This window comes from Uranotaenia lowii, chromosome 1 (assembly GCF_029784155.1).
Source record: "Uranotaenia lowii strain MFRU-FL chromosome 1, ASM2978415v1, whole genome shotgun sequence".
Classification (NCBI taxonomy): Eukaryota; Metazoa; Arthropoda; class Insecta; order Diptera; family Culicidae; genus Uranotaenia; species Uranotaenia lowii.
Window position 1 is genome coordinate 136346862 of NC_073691.1, and position 16657 is coordinate 136363518.

Genomic DNA, 16657 nt, shown 5'->3' on the forward strand with positions numbered 1-16657 from the left:
TTCAATATTAACTGCAGGTCAGCTAAGGTTATTCTTGCTTCATTTGTATAACTAGAGGCGTTTTCAGCACCTATATTTCGCCTTAAGCTATGCAATTCAAGTATACACTCAGCCGAGAAGGAAACATTAAATTCACCTGGATTTTCACGTAGCCACTCATTACGTGAATTTTTGATGGGTTTACGGGAAGCACCTAGAAGCTAATACGAAATCACTTAATCCTTACGTGAAATTCCCATAGTTGTCATGCTTCAAAACAAAGGCACGTTCGATTTACGTGAAAATCCAGTGAACCGACAATCACAATCAGGTTTGATGAATTCTATGTGATGTTCACGTAGCTCTGAATGGCTCAATTACGTAAAATCTATGTGAAAGAAAAAAGGTACCCAATATGGCGCGCGTGAACCCAAGTTCTATCGTGTATGTATGTATGTATGTATTTCTAACACCCAGGTAGCAAGGCACAGCCGGTAGCAGCGAGCAACTCTTGCTCTGTAATTTGTTCCAGACTCATCCGATTGATAAGTTCAAATGCCTTTGAATGGACTGTTCCAAAGGAGAAGAGATATAAGCAGAAGCGCTTATAGCTCTAGATGGGGAAAGGATTGAGTTGTCTCCATCGAAAGAACATAATAAACCTATCTAACATTTGAGTCGACCATTACAATGCAGAGCGCTCAGCTGGGTGGGGAGACGAGCCCGTCCTCAATTCACGATTCAGTGCTGGTGAGGTAGCCCAATGCTCTCCTCAAGAATCGCTTCAATTGGATGCCCGGATGGCCCAACCCAAAACCCCAAATGACATTCATATATTGATAAATTGAAATGTTAATCATTTTTTTTGTAACATCTTTATTTGAAACGGCTCATACCTTTAGGCTTTAAGGAGCCAAACTCGTTTTGTTTGTTTACAATTGTGTGCTTAAATCTAGTTCATCACTTTTTATTAGAATAGAAAAGAAAATAGATAGGGAAATATGAAGATAAAAAGAATTATAGACGAAGATCAATAGCTTTTAGGAAAAGGTATATTTCGAACATGTAGTCCAAGTCTATCACGGCCAGCACATCTCTCACTGGAACATAGGGTGGTTTTCCTCGGGCCCGAAGGGAGTCTATGAAATTCGTTCTAGCGACAAGATGGACCTCACACGACCAAACAATATGCTCGATGTCATGGTAACCTTGGCCGCAACCACACAAATTGCTGCCAGCAATGTCAAAACGATAGAGTACCGCGTCTAAGGAATAATGATTGGACATGAGACGGGAAAATATACGAATAAAATCCCGACTCAGGTTCAATCTATTAAACCAGGGTTTAAGGCTTACCTTTGGGATAATCGAGTGGAGCCACCGACCCAACTCATCCTCGTCCCATTTGCGCTGCCAGTTGACAAGAGAGTTTCTTCGAACCAAATAGTAAAATTCGTTGAAGACGATTTCACGTGGATACGTGTCGCCTTCCATCGCCCCCACCTTTGCCAGAGAGTCTGCCTTCTCATTGCCCACTATTGAGCAATGGGAGGGAACCCAAACAAAGGTGATGGTAAAGCGACGTTTTGATAAAGCACTCAAACTATTCCGTATCTTCTCGAGGAAGTACGGCGAGTGCTTTCCCGGTTTTATTGAATGGATTGCTTCAACAGAGCTCAGACTATCCGTTACAACATAGTAGTGTCCAACTGGCCGTGAAGTGACACTGTCTAAAGCCCAGTGAATAGCTGCTAACTCCGCTACATATACAGAGCATGGTGACTGGAGACTGTGAGAGGCGCTAGATATTTCGTTGAATACTCCAAATCCTGTTGTTTCCTCTATAAGTGATCCATCGGTAAAGTACATTTTATCAGCATCGACGTGTCTATATTTAGCTTCGAAAATTCTTGGAATCAGTAGAGGGCGATGCGAGACCGGGATTCCACGAATTTCCTGCTGCATAGACAAATCAAACTGGACAGAAGAATGATCGTAGTCTGGGCTACAAACACGAGTTGGAGAATATGAAGAAGGGTTTACCTGCATTGACATGAGGACATGGTATATAGACATAAATCTAGTTTGAAGATTTTGCTCAAGTAACCTTTCGAAATTCACAATCACCAATGGGTTCATGACCTCACACCTGATGAGGAACCGGAGTGATAGTAAATTGAATCGATCTTTAAGAGGGAGTATTCCCGCCAAAACTTCAAGACTCATGTTATGTGTTGAAGGCATACAGCCCAGAGCGATGCGGAGACAACGGTACTGGATACGCTCGAGCTTGATGAGGTGAGATTTGGCAGCTGACTGGAAACAGAAGCTACCATATTCCATCACTGAGAGAATCGTTGTTCGATACAATTTCAAAAGATCTTCTGGATGGGCAGTGTTAATCATTATAAACAGTGGAATTTATTAATGGAATTATTGACAACTAAAAGCTAATATAATATTGTAGGAAACATGTAAGATGAAGAGGTAGTATTTAGTAAAATGAAGAAACAGTTAGAAGAAAATAAACTAAAAAAGGTGAAATCTCAAAATAATACAGAAATAAAAACGGTGATATGAATTGACAAAATTAATAGATTCTTAATTACTTGCAATGAACGTTTGTCAATTTGAAATAAGATTATAATTTTTATTGCAATGAAAATTTAGTGACATGGAATACTGAAAGAATAACAGCCTTATTAAATCAAACTTTAAATTTATGGTACATATATTAAGTCAACATTTCCTGATGAAAAATTAGTTGGAAAAGATTGTTCCATTTTCTAAATTCGGGAGAGCGTATCTTCGCATTTATAACTTATCCGAGTAAATTAAATAAAACCGGTTTACGTACAGCGTTTGAATATGGTGCTAATGATTAAAAAGGAACTAACGAAATTGTTCATAGTTACACACCCACACCTCTAAAAAACTAAAATCTTCAACTATCCCCAAACTACAACCCTGATTAGCTTATTTTTGAATCGCTAGGATAAAAGGAAGGAGAGGAAAAGATAGTATAAAGAGAAATAATCAGAACTCTCTCACCGGCTTCACTGCAAAAGTCGCCGCTTGCTGTGATCGAAAATGAAAACGTTCGACACGTTCGAACTTGCGTTGGTCTGACTCCAGTTGTGCGCTAAAACTATGTATTTTTTACCAATTTCATAATTAAACCGACTGCTAACAATCACTTTATCACAAATGTAATCCGTAATCCGATTCGTAATAAAAAAAAAAATTGCACAATTCTATTCCTCTTCATTGGATCAATCGTAAGTTTCCATAAAAACTAATCACTTTTTTACATGATAAGTTTCGATCTAACCACATATTTTAAATTTTTTGTAGACTTTATCAAAACTTTTCTTTGATCTCCTATCACAAATTTATCACCAACATCACCATCCTCACTTTCAGCAGCCAACTCTCCTTAAGATTGGATTATAATCGACCGACCATGATGCCTCTAGATATGGTGGTCTCTCTTTGGCAAAAAGTAGACGAGGGTTGGATGCGGAGGAGGAGCCGAAATTTGACAGCTGGCTGTTCGGCTGGCTGCTGGCTGGCTGGGATGCCAGGTGCTCTGATTTTTTGTAAAACACGAAGTTTTGCCAATCACCAAGATATTGCTTAGACAAAGATTTCGCCTTGATTTTTGCAAATATAATTCATAGAATCGAAACAAAATCTTCCGGCTGAGCTCCGGGCTGGTAAGCAAAGCTGGAAGAAGTTGGGCCTATAAACGACGGTGCCAGCTTTGTCGGTAGCGGTGAGTAACATTAATTTTGCATTACTTATGACAAATTTATGCTTATTCAACACTTTTTTCTTTCAAGAGCTATCTATAAGCAGCAGAAAGTCATCGAATCGGATGGTAACATGGCGAGACGTTACATTCCATCGTCCGAGAAGCGCCCTCCTGCAGGAACATCCGATCTTTATCGAGATGAAAAAGCTGCTTCAGGAGGACCCCCGTCTGTTGCCATCGCTGCTCCAGAAGATCCAATCGAGTAGCATTTGGGAAAATCAGATGAAGTTTTTGGCACTTTTGAATGATGGGACCGATGAGCTTAAATAGGAAAATAGGCGCAACGTTAGGCGCCTGAGCAGCATGACGATAAGTCCGATGAGTGGGTTAGGGAATCAGTTCGATCCACTGCAGACTGTTGATTGTCCGGAATGGATTGAGCCCTTGAAGGATTCTGCAGGTGATGCTGTCCAATTGCTAGTCATCCTCAAGTGCAGCAAAGCTTCAGCTCAGCGCTGCTCGTGGGTGGTGGTGAAGGTAGATTAACTGAATATGTTAATATTGAAAAAGGCTTAAGCAGTATTTACATGATGCAACAGTTATTTGAAAAAAAAATTCGAACCTTAAAATCGTTTATCATTGAATCATGAAAATTATCAATAGCAGAATTTATAGCATTCCTTTAGCAGAACCGATTTACTTTTATTTTCATCCAACACTTTTCGATTAGAGGGAAACAAAATAGCTCTTAGGATAAGGTAACAAGAATAAGGAACATGCAACATCCGGTTTAGGGTTTTGGTTGTTTGTTCCACCCTTTAAGATCCTTTCTATTATAACGGTCAATGAAAAGTTTTTCTTTTTCGGAACATACGGATAGACCGAACTGTATTGTAATTTTATTATAAAAAAGTGTTTAGAATACAAATTAATTCATTGAATATACTCATATCATTGCTTTTTTTCCGAAAACTCAATTTAAATATAATAAAATAAACTAAACCCCAGTACGGTTTTGAATCTTTTGATCTTTCGTTTACGATTGGCTTGTGCACATACACACTTTTTTGCCATCTGATTTTTTATCTCAAACACCTGGCATCCCTGGACCCCTTTTTTCGTAAACACTACAGCCAGCTGTTAAAACTTTTTTCAATATGGCGGAATGGCGATTTGGCATATGAGATCACCATACTAGAGGCATCATGCGACCGACGACGAGAAGTAAAAAAAAAAACGACCATTCAGCTTGACACTCGAAGCGCGAATCACGTGAACCCAAGTTCTATCGTCTGCCAAAAATATATTTTTTTTTTTTGTGACGGAGAAGCTGTAATTTTGTAAGTAGGAAAAATATCTTTGTTTGGTTGTTAGGTATTTATATATTTTGATATTTCAACGGGATGCGGAATTGGAACAGCTGGGACGATCAGCCAACCGCTATATGAAGACGAATTGAATACAGTTATTCGAAGAAGTAGTGAAGTGAGTGAAATGAAAAGTAAAGTAAAATTTTAAATAGTTAAATGTTACTAAAAAAATTATTGTGATGTGTTTTTAATTCAGCTTAATAAAATCTTTTCTCCGAACTTAATTTTTTATTTCATTGATGTGAAATACAACACAATGCGTTCATATTTTAATTAAATCTACGTGAAAAGTAGGCAGTAGATCAAATCCTTATTCACATCCAATCTACATTATTTTCACGTACGCTTCACCTACAACTCATATGAAAATTATGTGAATTCTGCTTGCTGCGCGAGCTCTGTTTGCTACCTGAAATTCACGTAGGTTTCACGTGATTTTCATGGTGGCAAAAATCTATGTACATTTTCACGTAGCGTTCATGTGAAAAGTTTTTTCGGTGTAGAACTACATGTTATTTTCACCAATTTAGTGGTGTCCTGAAAAATCCTGATTTTTTTCTTCGAGGTGTCCTCATTTTTGACAAAACGACCTGGCACCTCTGCTCAGTAGTGGTTTTTTTTTAAAAATCAGGACGCCTGGTAGCCCTGACAGCGAGCGGCTGCTCTTTTCAGCCGCCTAGAGGCAGAGGTGCCAGGTGTCCTGATTTTCGAGAGACCGTCCTGATGTTTCAAAAACTCGAGTGGTCCTGATTTTTGAAAATTTGTCCCTAAAATGTCCTGATTTGTCCTGATTTTCATAAAAATTTCTTAAATGTGATCGAATTTGTAGTTAAACTATGAGGAAATCGTATACATAGGTTATAAAATTGTTAAACTCATTTAACATATGGTAATCTTCGGTTCAGATGATATTCAAATGGTGTTTTTCGATATAAAATACCGGCTAGCCAACAAGCTGCGTACTGTTGTTGCATATATTGAGGCGTTTACAGCACCTGTATTTATGCAATCTAAGCAGAAATCCTTAGTATTTTCATAAATCAAGAGGTGTCCTGAAAAATCCTGATTTTGAACTTAGTGTTGTCCTGATTTTTTACGAAACCACCTGGCACCCCTGGTTCGGACAATTTATGCCACCCTTGCACTCATAAAAAAAGCAAAATTTAAAGATTCATTTTAAGCAGGGGTGCCAAAGGTGAAATACAGGTGATATATAAATTCGATTATAAATGAGAAGTTTCTCTTGAAAATCAGGACACTTCAGGCCATTTTGAAGACACACTTTCAAAAATCAGCTCAATCTGAGAGTTTTTGAAAACTCAGGATGGCCCAGGGCTGGAAAACAGAAAAAAACGTTCAAACGTCAAATTTTCCTGATTAAATCATCGACCAGAGGGTATAGGTGAAAGTTTTTTTTTATCAGAATGATCATTATCAATTTTTTTTAAAGTCTTTAGAGCAAATTCACTGGTGTTGGGAAAAAGTGGTAGAAATTTCGACAGTTACGGCACATTTTGAAAATTTAAAAATTAAACAAACTGTATGCAAAAGCATTGGAAGGTGATTTGACATCTACCAAACAAATCGATGCATCACCCAAACAAATCAGTTTACGAATACGCCGTTAAAGACAAGGTCTTTTGATACACTAGGTTCTCCGACTTCCATAGTAAGTAGGCGAAGAGTGAGCGGGGCTCTCAATGAGTTTGTTTATTTTTTGCCCAGCTTTTCGGTGGTTTGTTGGTAAACAAACTTCATGAGTTCCATATAGTTGCATAGCCTACATAGCCAAAATGGCTGAATCGGGAATTCGATATTCGGTAACACCTCCTGATTATATACACACCTTGGTTAAAGATTCATTTTAAGCAGGGGTGCCAGGTGGTGCTAATATCGCATAAACAAAGGTGAAATACATTCAAAAATGAGCTCAATTCAAGAGTTGATGAAAATAACTCAGGATGGTCCAGGGCTGGAAAACAGAAAAAAAGCGTTCAAACCTCAAATTTTCCTGATTAAATCATCGACCAGAGAGTAGGTAAAAGTTTTTTTTTATCAGAATGAATATTATCATTTTTTTTTTAAGTCTTTATGAGAGTTTTGCATTGTACAGGTTTACAAATTTCACCAAACTGAGCATGCTTTATCTATGAAACAATATAGTTTAGTTTTTTTATTGGCTCCGGCACGAGTTTTTGTCTGAAACGATTACAACCCATTTCAAATAGTGCTCCGTTTTTTGACGAAAAGTTAAAAAAAAAATGCTGCTACGAATTTCTATTTGCCTGCCCGGGACCTGACTTAAGGATGGCAAGGTTATTAGATCACAAGGTTCTCTGACTTTGTCACTAAGAAGGCGAAGAGAACGCGGTGAGGCTCTTCTTCTTCTTCTCTGTTTGTGGTTTTCCACACTTGAGTTTCTTCGAGAGAAAACTCGCTGGACTGGTAGCATCGACCATATGTCCAGCGGTGAGGCTCAGTGAGTTTGTTTGTAAACATCGGAAAATTTGTTCGAGCTGAGGGCTTTGTTGGTAAACAAACTCCACGAACCCCATAGTAGCCAAATCAAAATGGCTGAATCAGAAGTTTCTCATATCGTTACACCTCCTATATATACACACCTTGGAGGATAGTCTCTTGAAAATCAGAACAACTCCTGATAAATCAGGACAACTGGCACCTCTGTTACCCTCACACATGTGCACTATGCAGCTGCAGTGGGCGATGCACGGAATAAAAATTTTATTTAACGTCAGTGTTTCGGGATTTTCAGATGGTTCGCGGATATTCTCTTGCATTTGTTGTGTAACTTATTAACGTTGCTCTTGTTCAATATATGATTTAACTTAAATTCGACTTTTTACTTTCAGGTTTTTAACCAGTGATGCATTCTGATCTGTCGCCTCATCTGCACACTCCAGAGTGTAACCAGCTGATAAATTTGTTGAAAAAGTGTCACGAAGAGGTTCGTTAACTTAGTGACTTTCTCGCTAGTTTTAAGACTTAACTAAAGTTTTAATCGTTTTCAGAACCAGTTTGCGAAATTCATAGGAGTTTGCAACACATTTGATCAGCAGGTAGTGAATTGCCTGCGTAAAGAAAGGCAAGACCAAAGTCGTCGGAATCGGGAACAAGCCAAAGCTAAACAGCTCCTGGTCCAAGAACGTATGCGGAAGTTTGACGAAGAAAAATCGTAAAATGACAGCTACGGCGTTGGAAAGCTATTTACTAAAAGAGGAACCACAAACAATCTGTGGAAAACAGGTATCGTCAATCGTTGAGGATTACTTTCCCAACTTTCCTTCCATTGTGGATCGTTTCTATACAAGATACTATTACATTCAATCTGGAAAAGATTCAGAACCACACCAGATTCTTTTCCACAGCAATCGTATTTGTCTGGTTGGTCTAGCTCCGGGCCATGAAGCTTTCGCACGTGGTATAGAATCGATCAGCTTCGAGGTGGGCAAGATCGATCGCAGCCGTAATCAGGTCAGTGGAAAGAAAAAGGCGGGTGGAATGATTATTCAGGCCGATTCTACCCTGGCACTGTTGACCTGTAAAGATGGAAGCGTTTTCAAAATTCGGGGTTGCGTCCAGGGAAAACTAGTTGAAGTCAATCAGAGGGTAATAAAAGATATTGACCGGCTGGCCGTCGAAGGAGAAGGGTTTATCGCAATCGTTATGCCTAAGCCGGAGCAATGTGAAGCAATCAAAGCGAAACTTTTAACAAAAGAACAGCTATTGATAACTAAAAAATAAGATATTTCTTAGAAATCAATAATTATTTTTCATTGATAATTATACAATAATGTTTAAATATCTCTTATACCTATTTACTCTAGAACAAAAAGAAAGCGTATATCCTAGGTGAAGATTTTTTAACATTCAAAACTTTTTCAAGATTTAAATTTAAAAGTATAGCCACACGCAAAATAATTTTCACTTAAAAAGTAAGTGACATCTGTAGTAAATTCTCGCCATAAGTAATTTCATTTGAATTTTAAGTCATGGGCAAGTGAATTCACTTAAGTGATCGGTCAAGAGAATTACACTATGACGTTCGAGCGAAATTTATCTGAATTTTTTAGTAAGTTTCTAGTTAATTATCTCTCGCGTTTTTAAATAAAAGAACATTTATAGAACACCAATTCGATTTCAAATACAGACCCCGTTCGTTTTTGGCAACATTCGATTTTGGCAACATTCGATTTTGGCAACATCCGATTTTGGCACATGTGCCAAAATCGAACGGTTTTTAGAAGCGACATTATCTTTTAGTTTTCTCTATAACAGGACCAACATAATTTGGACAAACACCAAAAAAACGTTTTAACGTTCAGAAATGGTGATAGAATACATAAACAAAAACAAAAGTTTTTAAAAAATTGATAAAGTACTCAAAAATTGCAAAAATATGAAAAATTTATAAAAAATCAAAAACAAATACATACAAAAGACTAAGAATGATAAAATTAACTAAAAAATGATGAAGAATGACCAAAACAGCAAAAATGACAAAAAAAAAACAAAGATTATAAACAAAACAAAAATAGTGCAAAATGCATTAAAAACATGAAAAAAAACTTCAAAAATTCTAAACATGGTCGGAAATTGACTTAAAATAACGTTAATGATAAAAAAAAAGAGTTATTTTGTTAAAACAGAAGAAAAAATATTTCAGAATAAAAACCGTTCGATTTTGGCAACATTCGATTTTGGCAACACAAAATGTTAAGGCATGTTGCCAAAAACGAACGGGGTCTGTACTTACATTACGCTTTCGCCATAAATTTATTGTTTGGAAAATTCCATCGTTATCCCAAGGCAGATCGGTTACTGCGGATAGTGCGACTTCTAAAGCTTCCCTGCTGCAAACCAGAAAATCTGTCCAGTTCAACCCACAAGCTGAAACATGATAACACCTTTAAATAACTTTTTCTTACATCACGTTTAACACAAACTACCGCCAAAATCGCCTAGTAAAGAATTAAAAAATCCAAATCCAGCATAAGCTTCAAACGCTGCTCATTAGAATTTGCCATTTTGAACTCTGAAAATAAACACAATTACAACCCGACGTTCACTTGAAATTCAAGTGATGGGGAAGTGAATATTTTTTCTCACTTCAAATTCAAGTGACGACTGAAGTGAATGTGGATGAACTCACTTGAAATTTAAGTGACTGCCAAGTGAAATGTTTATGTCGCACTTGAATGGAAGAAAATCACTGGATCCTTGTTTTTAAGTGAAAATTCATGTGTATTTTAAGAGTGAATTGGGGTTCAGTGTACATAATTCGACATCGAGTGAGTTAAATCTTTTTTAGATGGTTCAAAGCAATAAATCAAGAACTATTTCGCCGAAAGAAACATTGAAGAGTAACTAAATCCGTGGTACCTATTTCACATATGGGACTGTTATGCGGGTATATTTCATATGCAGGGCTGGTAGCGAGTCACTTTTTAGTGACTTGGTCACTTTTTTTTGGATCAGTCACTAAAAAGTCACTTTTTTCATCATTTGGTCACTAAAGTCACTATTTTCCGAAAAATGGTCACTTTTATCACCAAAAGTCACTTTTTTCACCGATAATGAATCAATGAAAGAGTTATTTGAATTGCGCGTGTTAATATTGACGGTAGTAACGGTAAATTACTTGATCAGTCAGTTAGAACTTTTTTTGCCTCCGGCGGAATTTCGGCATGAATCACCCTTGGCTTGAGACATTTCGATCTACGACATTATTTAACGTTCATGAATTGAAACTAACTTTGATTGTAGATTCTAATGCTTAGTTCAATCAAGCTTTTGTATTAGAACTCAAAACTTGATATACAAATACCCTTTCTCGTCTTTAGAATGCGTTTTTATTAAGAAGTGTAACTAAGATTGAGAATGAAACGAACCATTTTTTTTTATTTAAAAAAATCTTTTATGTCATACAAATGTTATGATGATATGAAATATTCTTAAAAAAACAATTTCAGATTCAATTTTATTTCGTAATTTTATTCTTCTAAATACTTAAAAAATGGTTTGAAAAATTTACACAAGGCCACAAAATTTGCATTTTTCTTAGGTGCAATGAATTTAAACGGTAATTTCAACTAATTTGGGTTTCCCGAATCTAAATATGTATGCAATATTTCTATCAGCTTTTTCCGTACCCTAGGCTGTAATGGGTCACGGCGACGGCGTGCATTACTGTGTTTATGGAAGTTGACGGTTTGGAAACAGACTCTATACTAACATAAACCTGAAAGGGCGGTTGCACGTAGCCTTATTCGATATGAGATCATAGAAAGTAAATTAAAAGGTGCTTCAATATCGTATACTTTTTCTTTGATGATCCATGTTGATAAGGTGAATGGGAGTTGAAACACTTGCCCTCCCTTCCGTTGGACAACAACAGCATTGCGCAGTGGAAATATCACAATTAGCAGTTTAAATGTTGATATTTCCACTTTTCCACCATGCGCAAGTTAGATTAGAATAGACAGTATTGTAAATGAATGATAGCTGCCAAAATTAGAAAGGCAATTTAATTGTACAAGAATTAGTGGATGAAGATGTTAACAATTGGTTAACACATGGTTAGGTAGTGGTTGGCTAGTGAAGTAGACAATGTGCAACTCGAGACCCCATACACCCAACCCTCGGGTAGTGGTCATATCACCTCTTGTCTGCAACTCCGATTCTCTACCTCCCCGTGGTACTAGCTGGGGTGCGAGCAACCTTAGCGGAGATCGGGTACCCAACCCCGGTGGATGCTTTGGTCGCATGCAGAATGAGTTAGGGGGCTTCGTACGCGTCTGTTCTCCATGTTAGGGGCGGCGTGCGGAGTGCAACAACGTCCTGGTGGTGTTCGGGACCCAAAACAGCAACATCACGACGGTCCTCCTGCGAGATAGTGGGGTTAGCTGCGGGCCTTGCGAGCCTGTGACTACTAAAAAAAACATAAGCAACGAATAACGAACAACAAATTTCGGATGGAAATCGGCAAAGACCCACGCGACGAAAAGGGACTAGCGATTGGAAACTTGGAACATGGAACTGCCGATCTCTAAATTTTGTGGGCAGTACCCACGTGCTCTCCAACGAATTGAAGAGCCGCAAATTCGACATCGTAGCGCTGCAGGAGGTATGCTGGAAGGGCTCCACGGTACGAACGTATCCAGATGGTCGTGCCATCTACCAGAGCTGCGGCAACACACACGAGCTTGGAACAGCTTTTATAGTGATGGGAAAGATGCAAAAGCGCGTGATCGGGTGGTGGCCGATCAACTCACGAATGTGCCGGTTGAGAATCAAGGGCCGGTTCTTCAACATCAGCATCATCAACGTGCACAGCCCTCACCTCGGAAGTACCGGTGACGACAAAGACGAATTCTACGCGCAGCTGGAGCGTGAATACGACCGTTGCCCAAAACATGATATCAAGATCGTCATCGGGGATTTCAATGCTCAGGTCGGCCAGGAGGAGGAATTTAAACCGACAATTGGAAGGTTCAGCGCGCACCAGCTGACCAACGAAAACGGCCTCAGACTTATTGACTTCGCCGCCTCCAAACGAATGGCCGTACGTAGTACCTTTTTTCAGCACCGCCTCCCACACAAGTACACCTGGAGATCACCGTACCAAACACAATCACAGATCGACCACGTTTTGATCGACAGCCGGCACTTTTCGGACATCATCGACGTCAGATCCTGTCGGGGCGCCAACATCGAGTCGGACCATTATCTGGTGATGGTGAAGATGCGCCCAAAACTCTCCGTAGTGAACAACAAGCGAAACCGGCGCCCGCCTCGGTTAAACATCGCGCGACTGAAGCAACCTGAGGTCGCGGCAGACTACGCGCAATCGGTCGAAGCAGCGCTGCCGGCAGAGGGCGAGCTTGACGAAGCCCCTCTCGAGGACTGTTGGGATACCATCAAAACAGCCATCAACAGTGCGGCGGAGAACGTCATCGGTTATGTGGAGCGATCTCGACGGAACGACTGGTTCGACGAGGAGTGTAGGAGGGTGATGGACGAAGAAAATGCCGCGCGGGCGGCAGTAGTGCAGAGAGGCACCCGTCGAAATGTGGAAAATCACCGACAGCGGAAGAGGCAGCGAGTCCGACTTTTCCAGGAGAAAAAGCGCCGCCTGGAGGAGGAGGAGCTCGAGGAGCTGGAGCAGCTGCATCGTTCCCAAGAAACACGAAAGTTCTATCAGAAACTCAACGCATCCCGCAAAGGCTTCGTGCCGCAAGCCGAAATGTGCTGGGATAAGGACGGGGGTATCCTGACGGACAATCGTGAGGTGATCAAAAGGTGGAAGCAGCACTTCGATGAACACCTGAACGGCGCACATGCAGGAGATCAAGACGGTGGGGGAAGGTACATCGCCGGCGTAGCCAACGACGAAGAGGAGCCACTCCCAACGATGAGTGAAGTTAAGGAAGCCATTCGCCAGCTGAATAGAAACAAGTCGGCTGGGAAGGATGGCATCGCAGCTGAACTCATCAAAATGGGCCCGGACAGGTTGGCCGATTGCCTACATCGGTTGATAATCCGGATCTGGGACATAGAACAGCTACCGGAGGAGTGGAAGGAGGGGGTAATATGCCCCATCTACAAGAAGGGCGACAAATTGGACTGTGAGAACTACCGAGCGATCACTGTCCTCAATGCCGCCTACAAAGTGTTGTCCCGAATCCTACTCCGCCGCCTAACGCCACAAGCAAACAGATTCGTGGGAAGTCATCAGGCCGGCTTCATGGAGGGACGGTCTACGACGGACCACACTGAACAAAATCGGGCTATAAGGTTTATCGAGAATTCTAGTGATTTCGCACTAAAGGAAAATCCAATACTTTTTATCAGTAGACGTATGATTTTATTTAAAGGAAAATCCAATGAATATTATAGAGAGCAAAATTAATAAATTTTATTGTTTAACCTTGTGTAATGAATCGTTCTATCATTGTAATAAAGTATACCTGGTATTTCAAATAATTTTATTCTAATATTTCTCATCATTAATAAATTCACAAATTTTTCTCGATGTTTAACATTTATTGCAGCAAATCTAACTTAAAAAAAATAATTGCAAAAATGGATAATTAAATCTGCACTGCACTTTAACACTTTTTGTTGTACAAATCCATAATGGGATGTTGTTCCTTTACGTGATGCATGTTCATCCGACGCGAAATCCTTATTCATTCCGGGGTGCTGATGACAAACAAACTTGTCGAAAACTTTCCTGTTCTAGATGGAATTTATGACTCCGTTATATCCGCTCCACTCGACATATTCGGATCATTAAACGCATTGATTTTTAAACACGGTACATAAAATTTTACGTTCTTCCAGCGAGGTTGTGTTTTCTGAAAAAAATCCGCATATAGAATTTCAAAAGAAATCTTTCAAAAATATGAATTACCTATGTATGTTAAAGACAGTACTGTGCTCGTACTCGCTGAAATCCGAAGCTGTTTTTCTGTGCTGCTGTCCGGCATTCCAAGCCCAACAATTATTTACCTGTTGGGATAAATTCCAAAATATTAACAAACCAAGCCGTTCAGCCATTACATATTTTCGTCGTTCCACTTACCTCCATAAATTTTTGGCTAATGTCGCGGCGATGAGGTTCAGCTGGTTAAATCCTTTGGCGGAACATTACTGGTACCGAAGTACACATAAAATCGTTCTTCTCGGTTTATGTTTCCCGAACAATAATGAAACCTGTTTCTTCTTAACCAACGATTCAGGCACGCTGATATGTATATTAACTTCAAAATGATTAAATGTATAGGAATTTTCTATAAATTTTTCTAGGTATAACAAGTTACTGAAATTCATTGGATTTTTCTATATTTTGTATTGGATTTATTGTTAGCTTCTATCACACACTAAATGTTAAAATTCATTGAATTGACCCTATAAACCTTATAGCCCGATTTTGTTCAGTGCAGATATTCACATTGCGGCAAATCCTCCAAAAATGCCGTGAACACCAAGTCCCTACGCATCATCTATTCATCGACTTCAAAGCCGCATACGACACGATCGACCGTAACGAGCTATGGAAAATCATGGACGAGAACGGCTTTTCCGGGAAGCTGATCAGACTGATCAAGGCGACGATGGATGGAACGCAGTGCTGTGTGCGGATTTCGGGTGAATTGTCGAGTTCATTCGAATCGCGCAGAGGGCTTCGACAAGGTGATGGTCTATCCTGCATGATGTTCAACGTGGCGCTAGAAGGTGTTATTCGACGAGCAGTGGGCGAAATGCGGGGCACGATTTTCAACAGATCCAGTCAACTTATCTGCTTTGCCGATGACATTGATATAGTCGGCAGATCATCTGCGGCGGTGGAGGAGATCTACCGCAAACTGAAACGCGAAGCAGGAAGGATTGGGTTGATGATTAATACGTCCAAGACGAAGTACATGCTGGCCTGCGGATCCGAGACCGACCGAACCCGCTTGTCCAGTAATAACAAGGTCACGATCGACGGCGACGAGCTGGAGATAGTCGAAGACTTTGTCTATCTCGGCTCACTGGTGACCGCAGACAATGACACCAGCCGTGAGATCCGGAGGCGAATTATCAGCGGAAGTCGTGCCTACTATGGACTCCACAAGCAACTGCGGTCGAGAAGACTTAGCCCTCGCACGAAGTGTAACCTGTATATGACGCTCATTAGACCGGTTGTTCTCTACGGGCACGAGACATGGATATTGCTCGAGGAGGACCTGCGTACACTCGGAGTATTCGAGCGACGAGTGTTAAGAACCATCTTTGGCGGCGTACAGGAGAACGGAGTGTGGAGGCGAAGGATGAACCACGAGCTCGCGCGCCTCTACGGCGAACCCAGTATCCCGAAGGTGGTGAAGGCTGGCCGGATACGCTGGGCGGGACATGTTGCGAGAATGCCGGACGACTGTCCTGCAAAACAGGTGTTCGCTACGAATCCGGTAGGAACAAGACGAGCGGGGGCGCAACGAGCGAGGTGGTTAGACCAAGTGGAGCGTGATCTGGCGAACGTGGGGTGCCCGAGAAATTGGAGAACGGTTGCTATGAACCGAGTGAATTTTAGGAATTATGTTCGTCAAGTTATGTCGTGAGACGGAATACTATGTAAATAAATAAATAATGGTTAGGTATTCAATGTTCAATGTGCTACTAGGCAAGGTAAAGTAACAGTATTCTTCTCCCCAATGCTCTAGTAAGTGTGTATTTGCGGTTTATGAATTTCGAAGGCTTATTCTTAAATCAAGCATTTTACAAGAACTAGAGGCTAATTGGATCAAGATGCTGTTTAGACAGTTTCCTGTCAAGAATATTTCCTTTTCGTTTCAATACTTTTTGATAGATTTGTCAGTTTTTTGGTTAGGTGTGAAATTGAAATAATAAAGTAAAAGATAGATGATAGTCCAGGAAAATAATATTGGAGATTTATAAATAGGAGTGTAATTTATTTCATCCGAAACAGATTGAGGAAACTTGCTCTAAGAAGTTGTTAAGCGTTCGAAATTTTAGAAGAATAGCATTGTCA

The 16657-nt window shown here is 40.0% G+C and overlaps 2 protein-coding genes across 3 annotated transcripts; both read left to right on the forward strand.

The window, feature by feature from the left end:
* Positions 1-7780: 7780 nt before the first annotated feature.
* On the forward strand, positions 7781-8300 carry LOC129740191 (COX assembly mitochondrial protein 2 homolog). Of its 2 annotated transcripts, none has more exons than XM_055731808.1 (3): positions 7781-7908; positions 7974-8068; positions 8133-8300. In XM_055731808.1, exons 2-3 carry the CDS (start codon positions 7988-7990, stop codon positions 8298-8300), a joined length of 249 nt encoding a protein of 82 aa, XP_055587783.1. In that variant the 5' UTR covers positions 7781-7908; positions 7974-7987. The 2 variants fall into 2 exon arrangements, with proteins under 2 accessions (XP_055587783.1, XP_055587785.1); XM_055731810.1 differs by having other exon boundaries at positions 7861-7879.
* Position 8301: 1 nt separating this feature from the next.
* On the forward strand, positions 8302-8923 carry LOC129740190 (protein Abitram). Its single transcript, XM_055731807.1, has one exon. It carries the CDS (start codon positions 8302-8304, stop codon positions 8863-8865), a length of 564 nt encoding a protein of 187 aa, XP_055587782.1. The 3' UTR covers positions 8866-8923.
* Positions 8924-16657: the final 7734 nt, after the last annotated feature.

Excerpts from the sequence above, each read along its gene's own strand:
- LOC129740191 (XM_055731808.1), top strand. The coding sequence starts at position 7,988 with ATGCATTCTGATCTGTCGCCTCATCTGCACACTCCAGAGTGTAACCAG. Across the intron at positions 8,069-8,132 it reads TGAAAAAGTGTCACGAAGAG|AACCAGTTTGCGAAATTCAT; the intron begins GTTCGTTAACTT and ends AATCGTTTTCAG.
- LOC129740190 (XM_055731807.1), top strand. The coding sequence starts at position 8,302 with ATGACAGCTACGGCGTTGGAAAGCTATTTACTAAAAGAGGAACCACAA.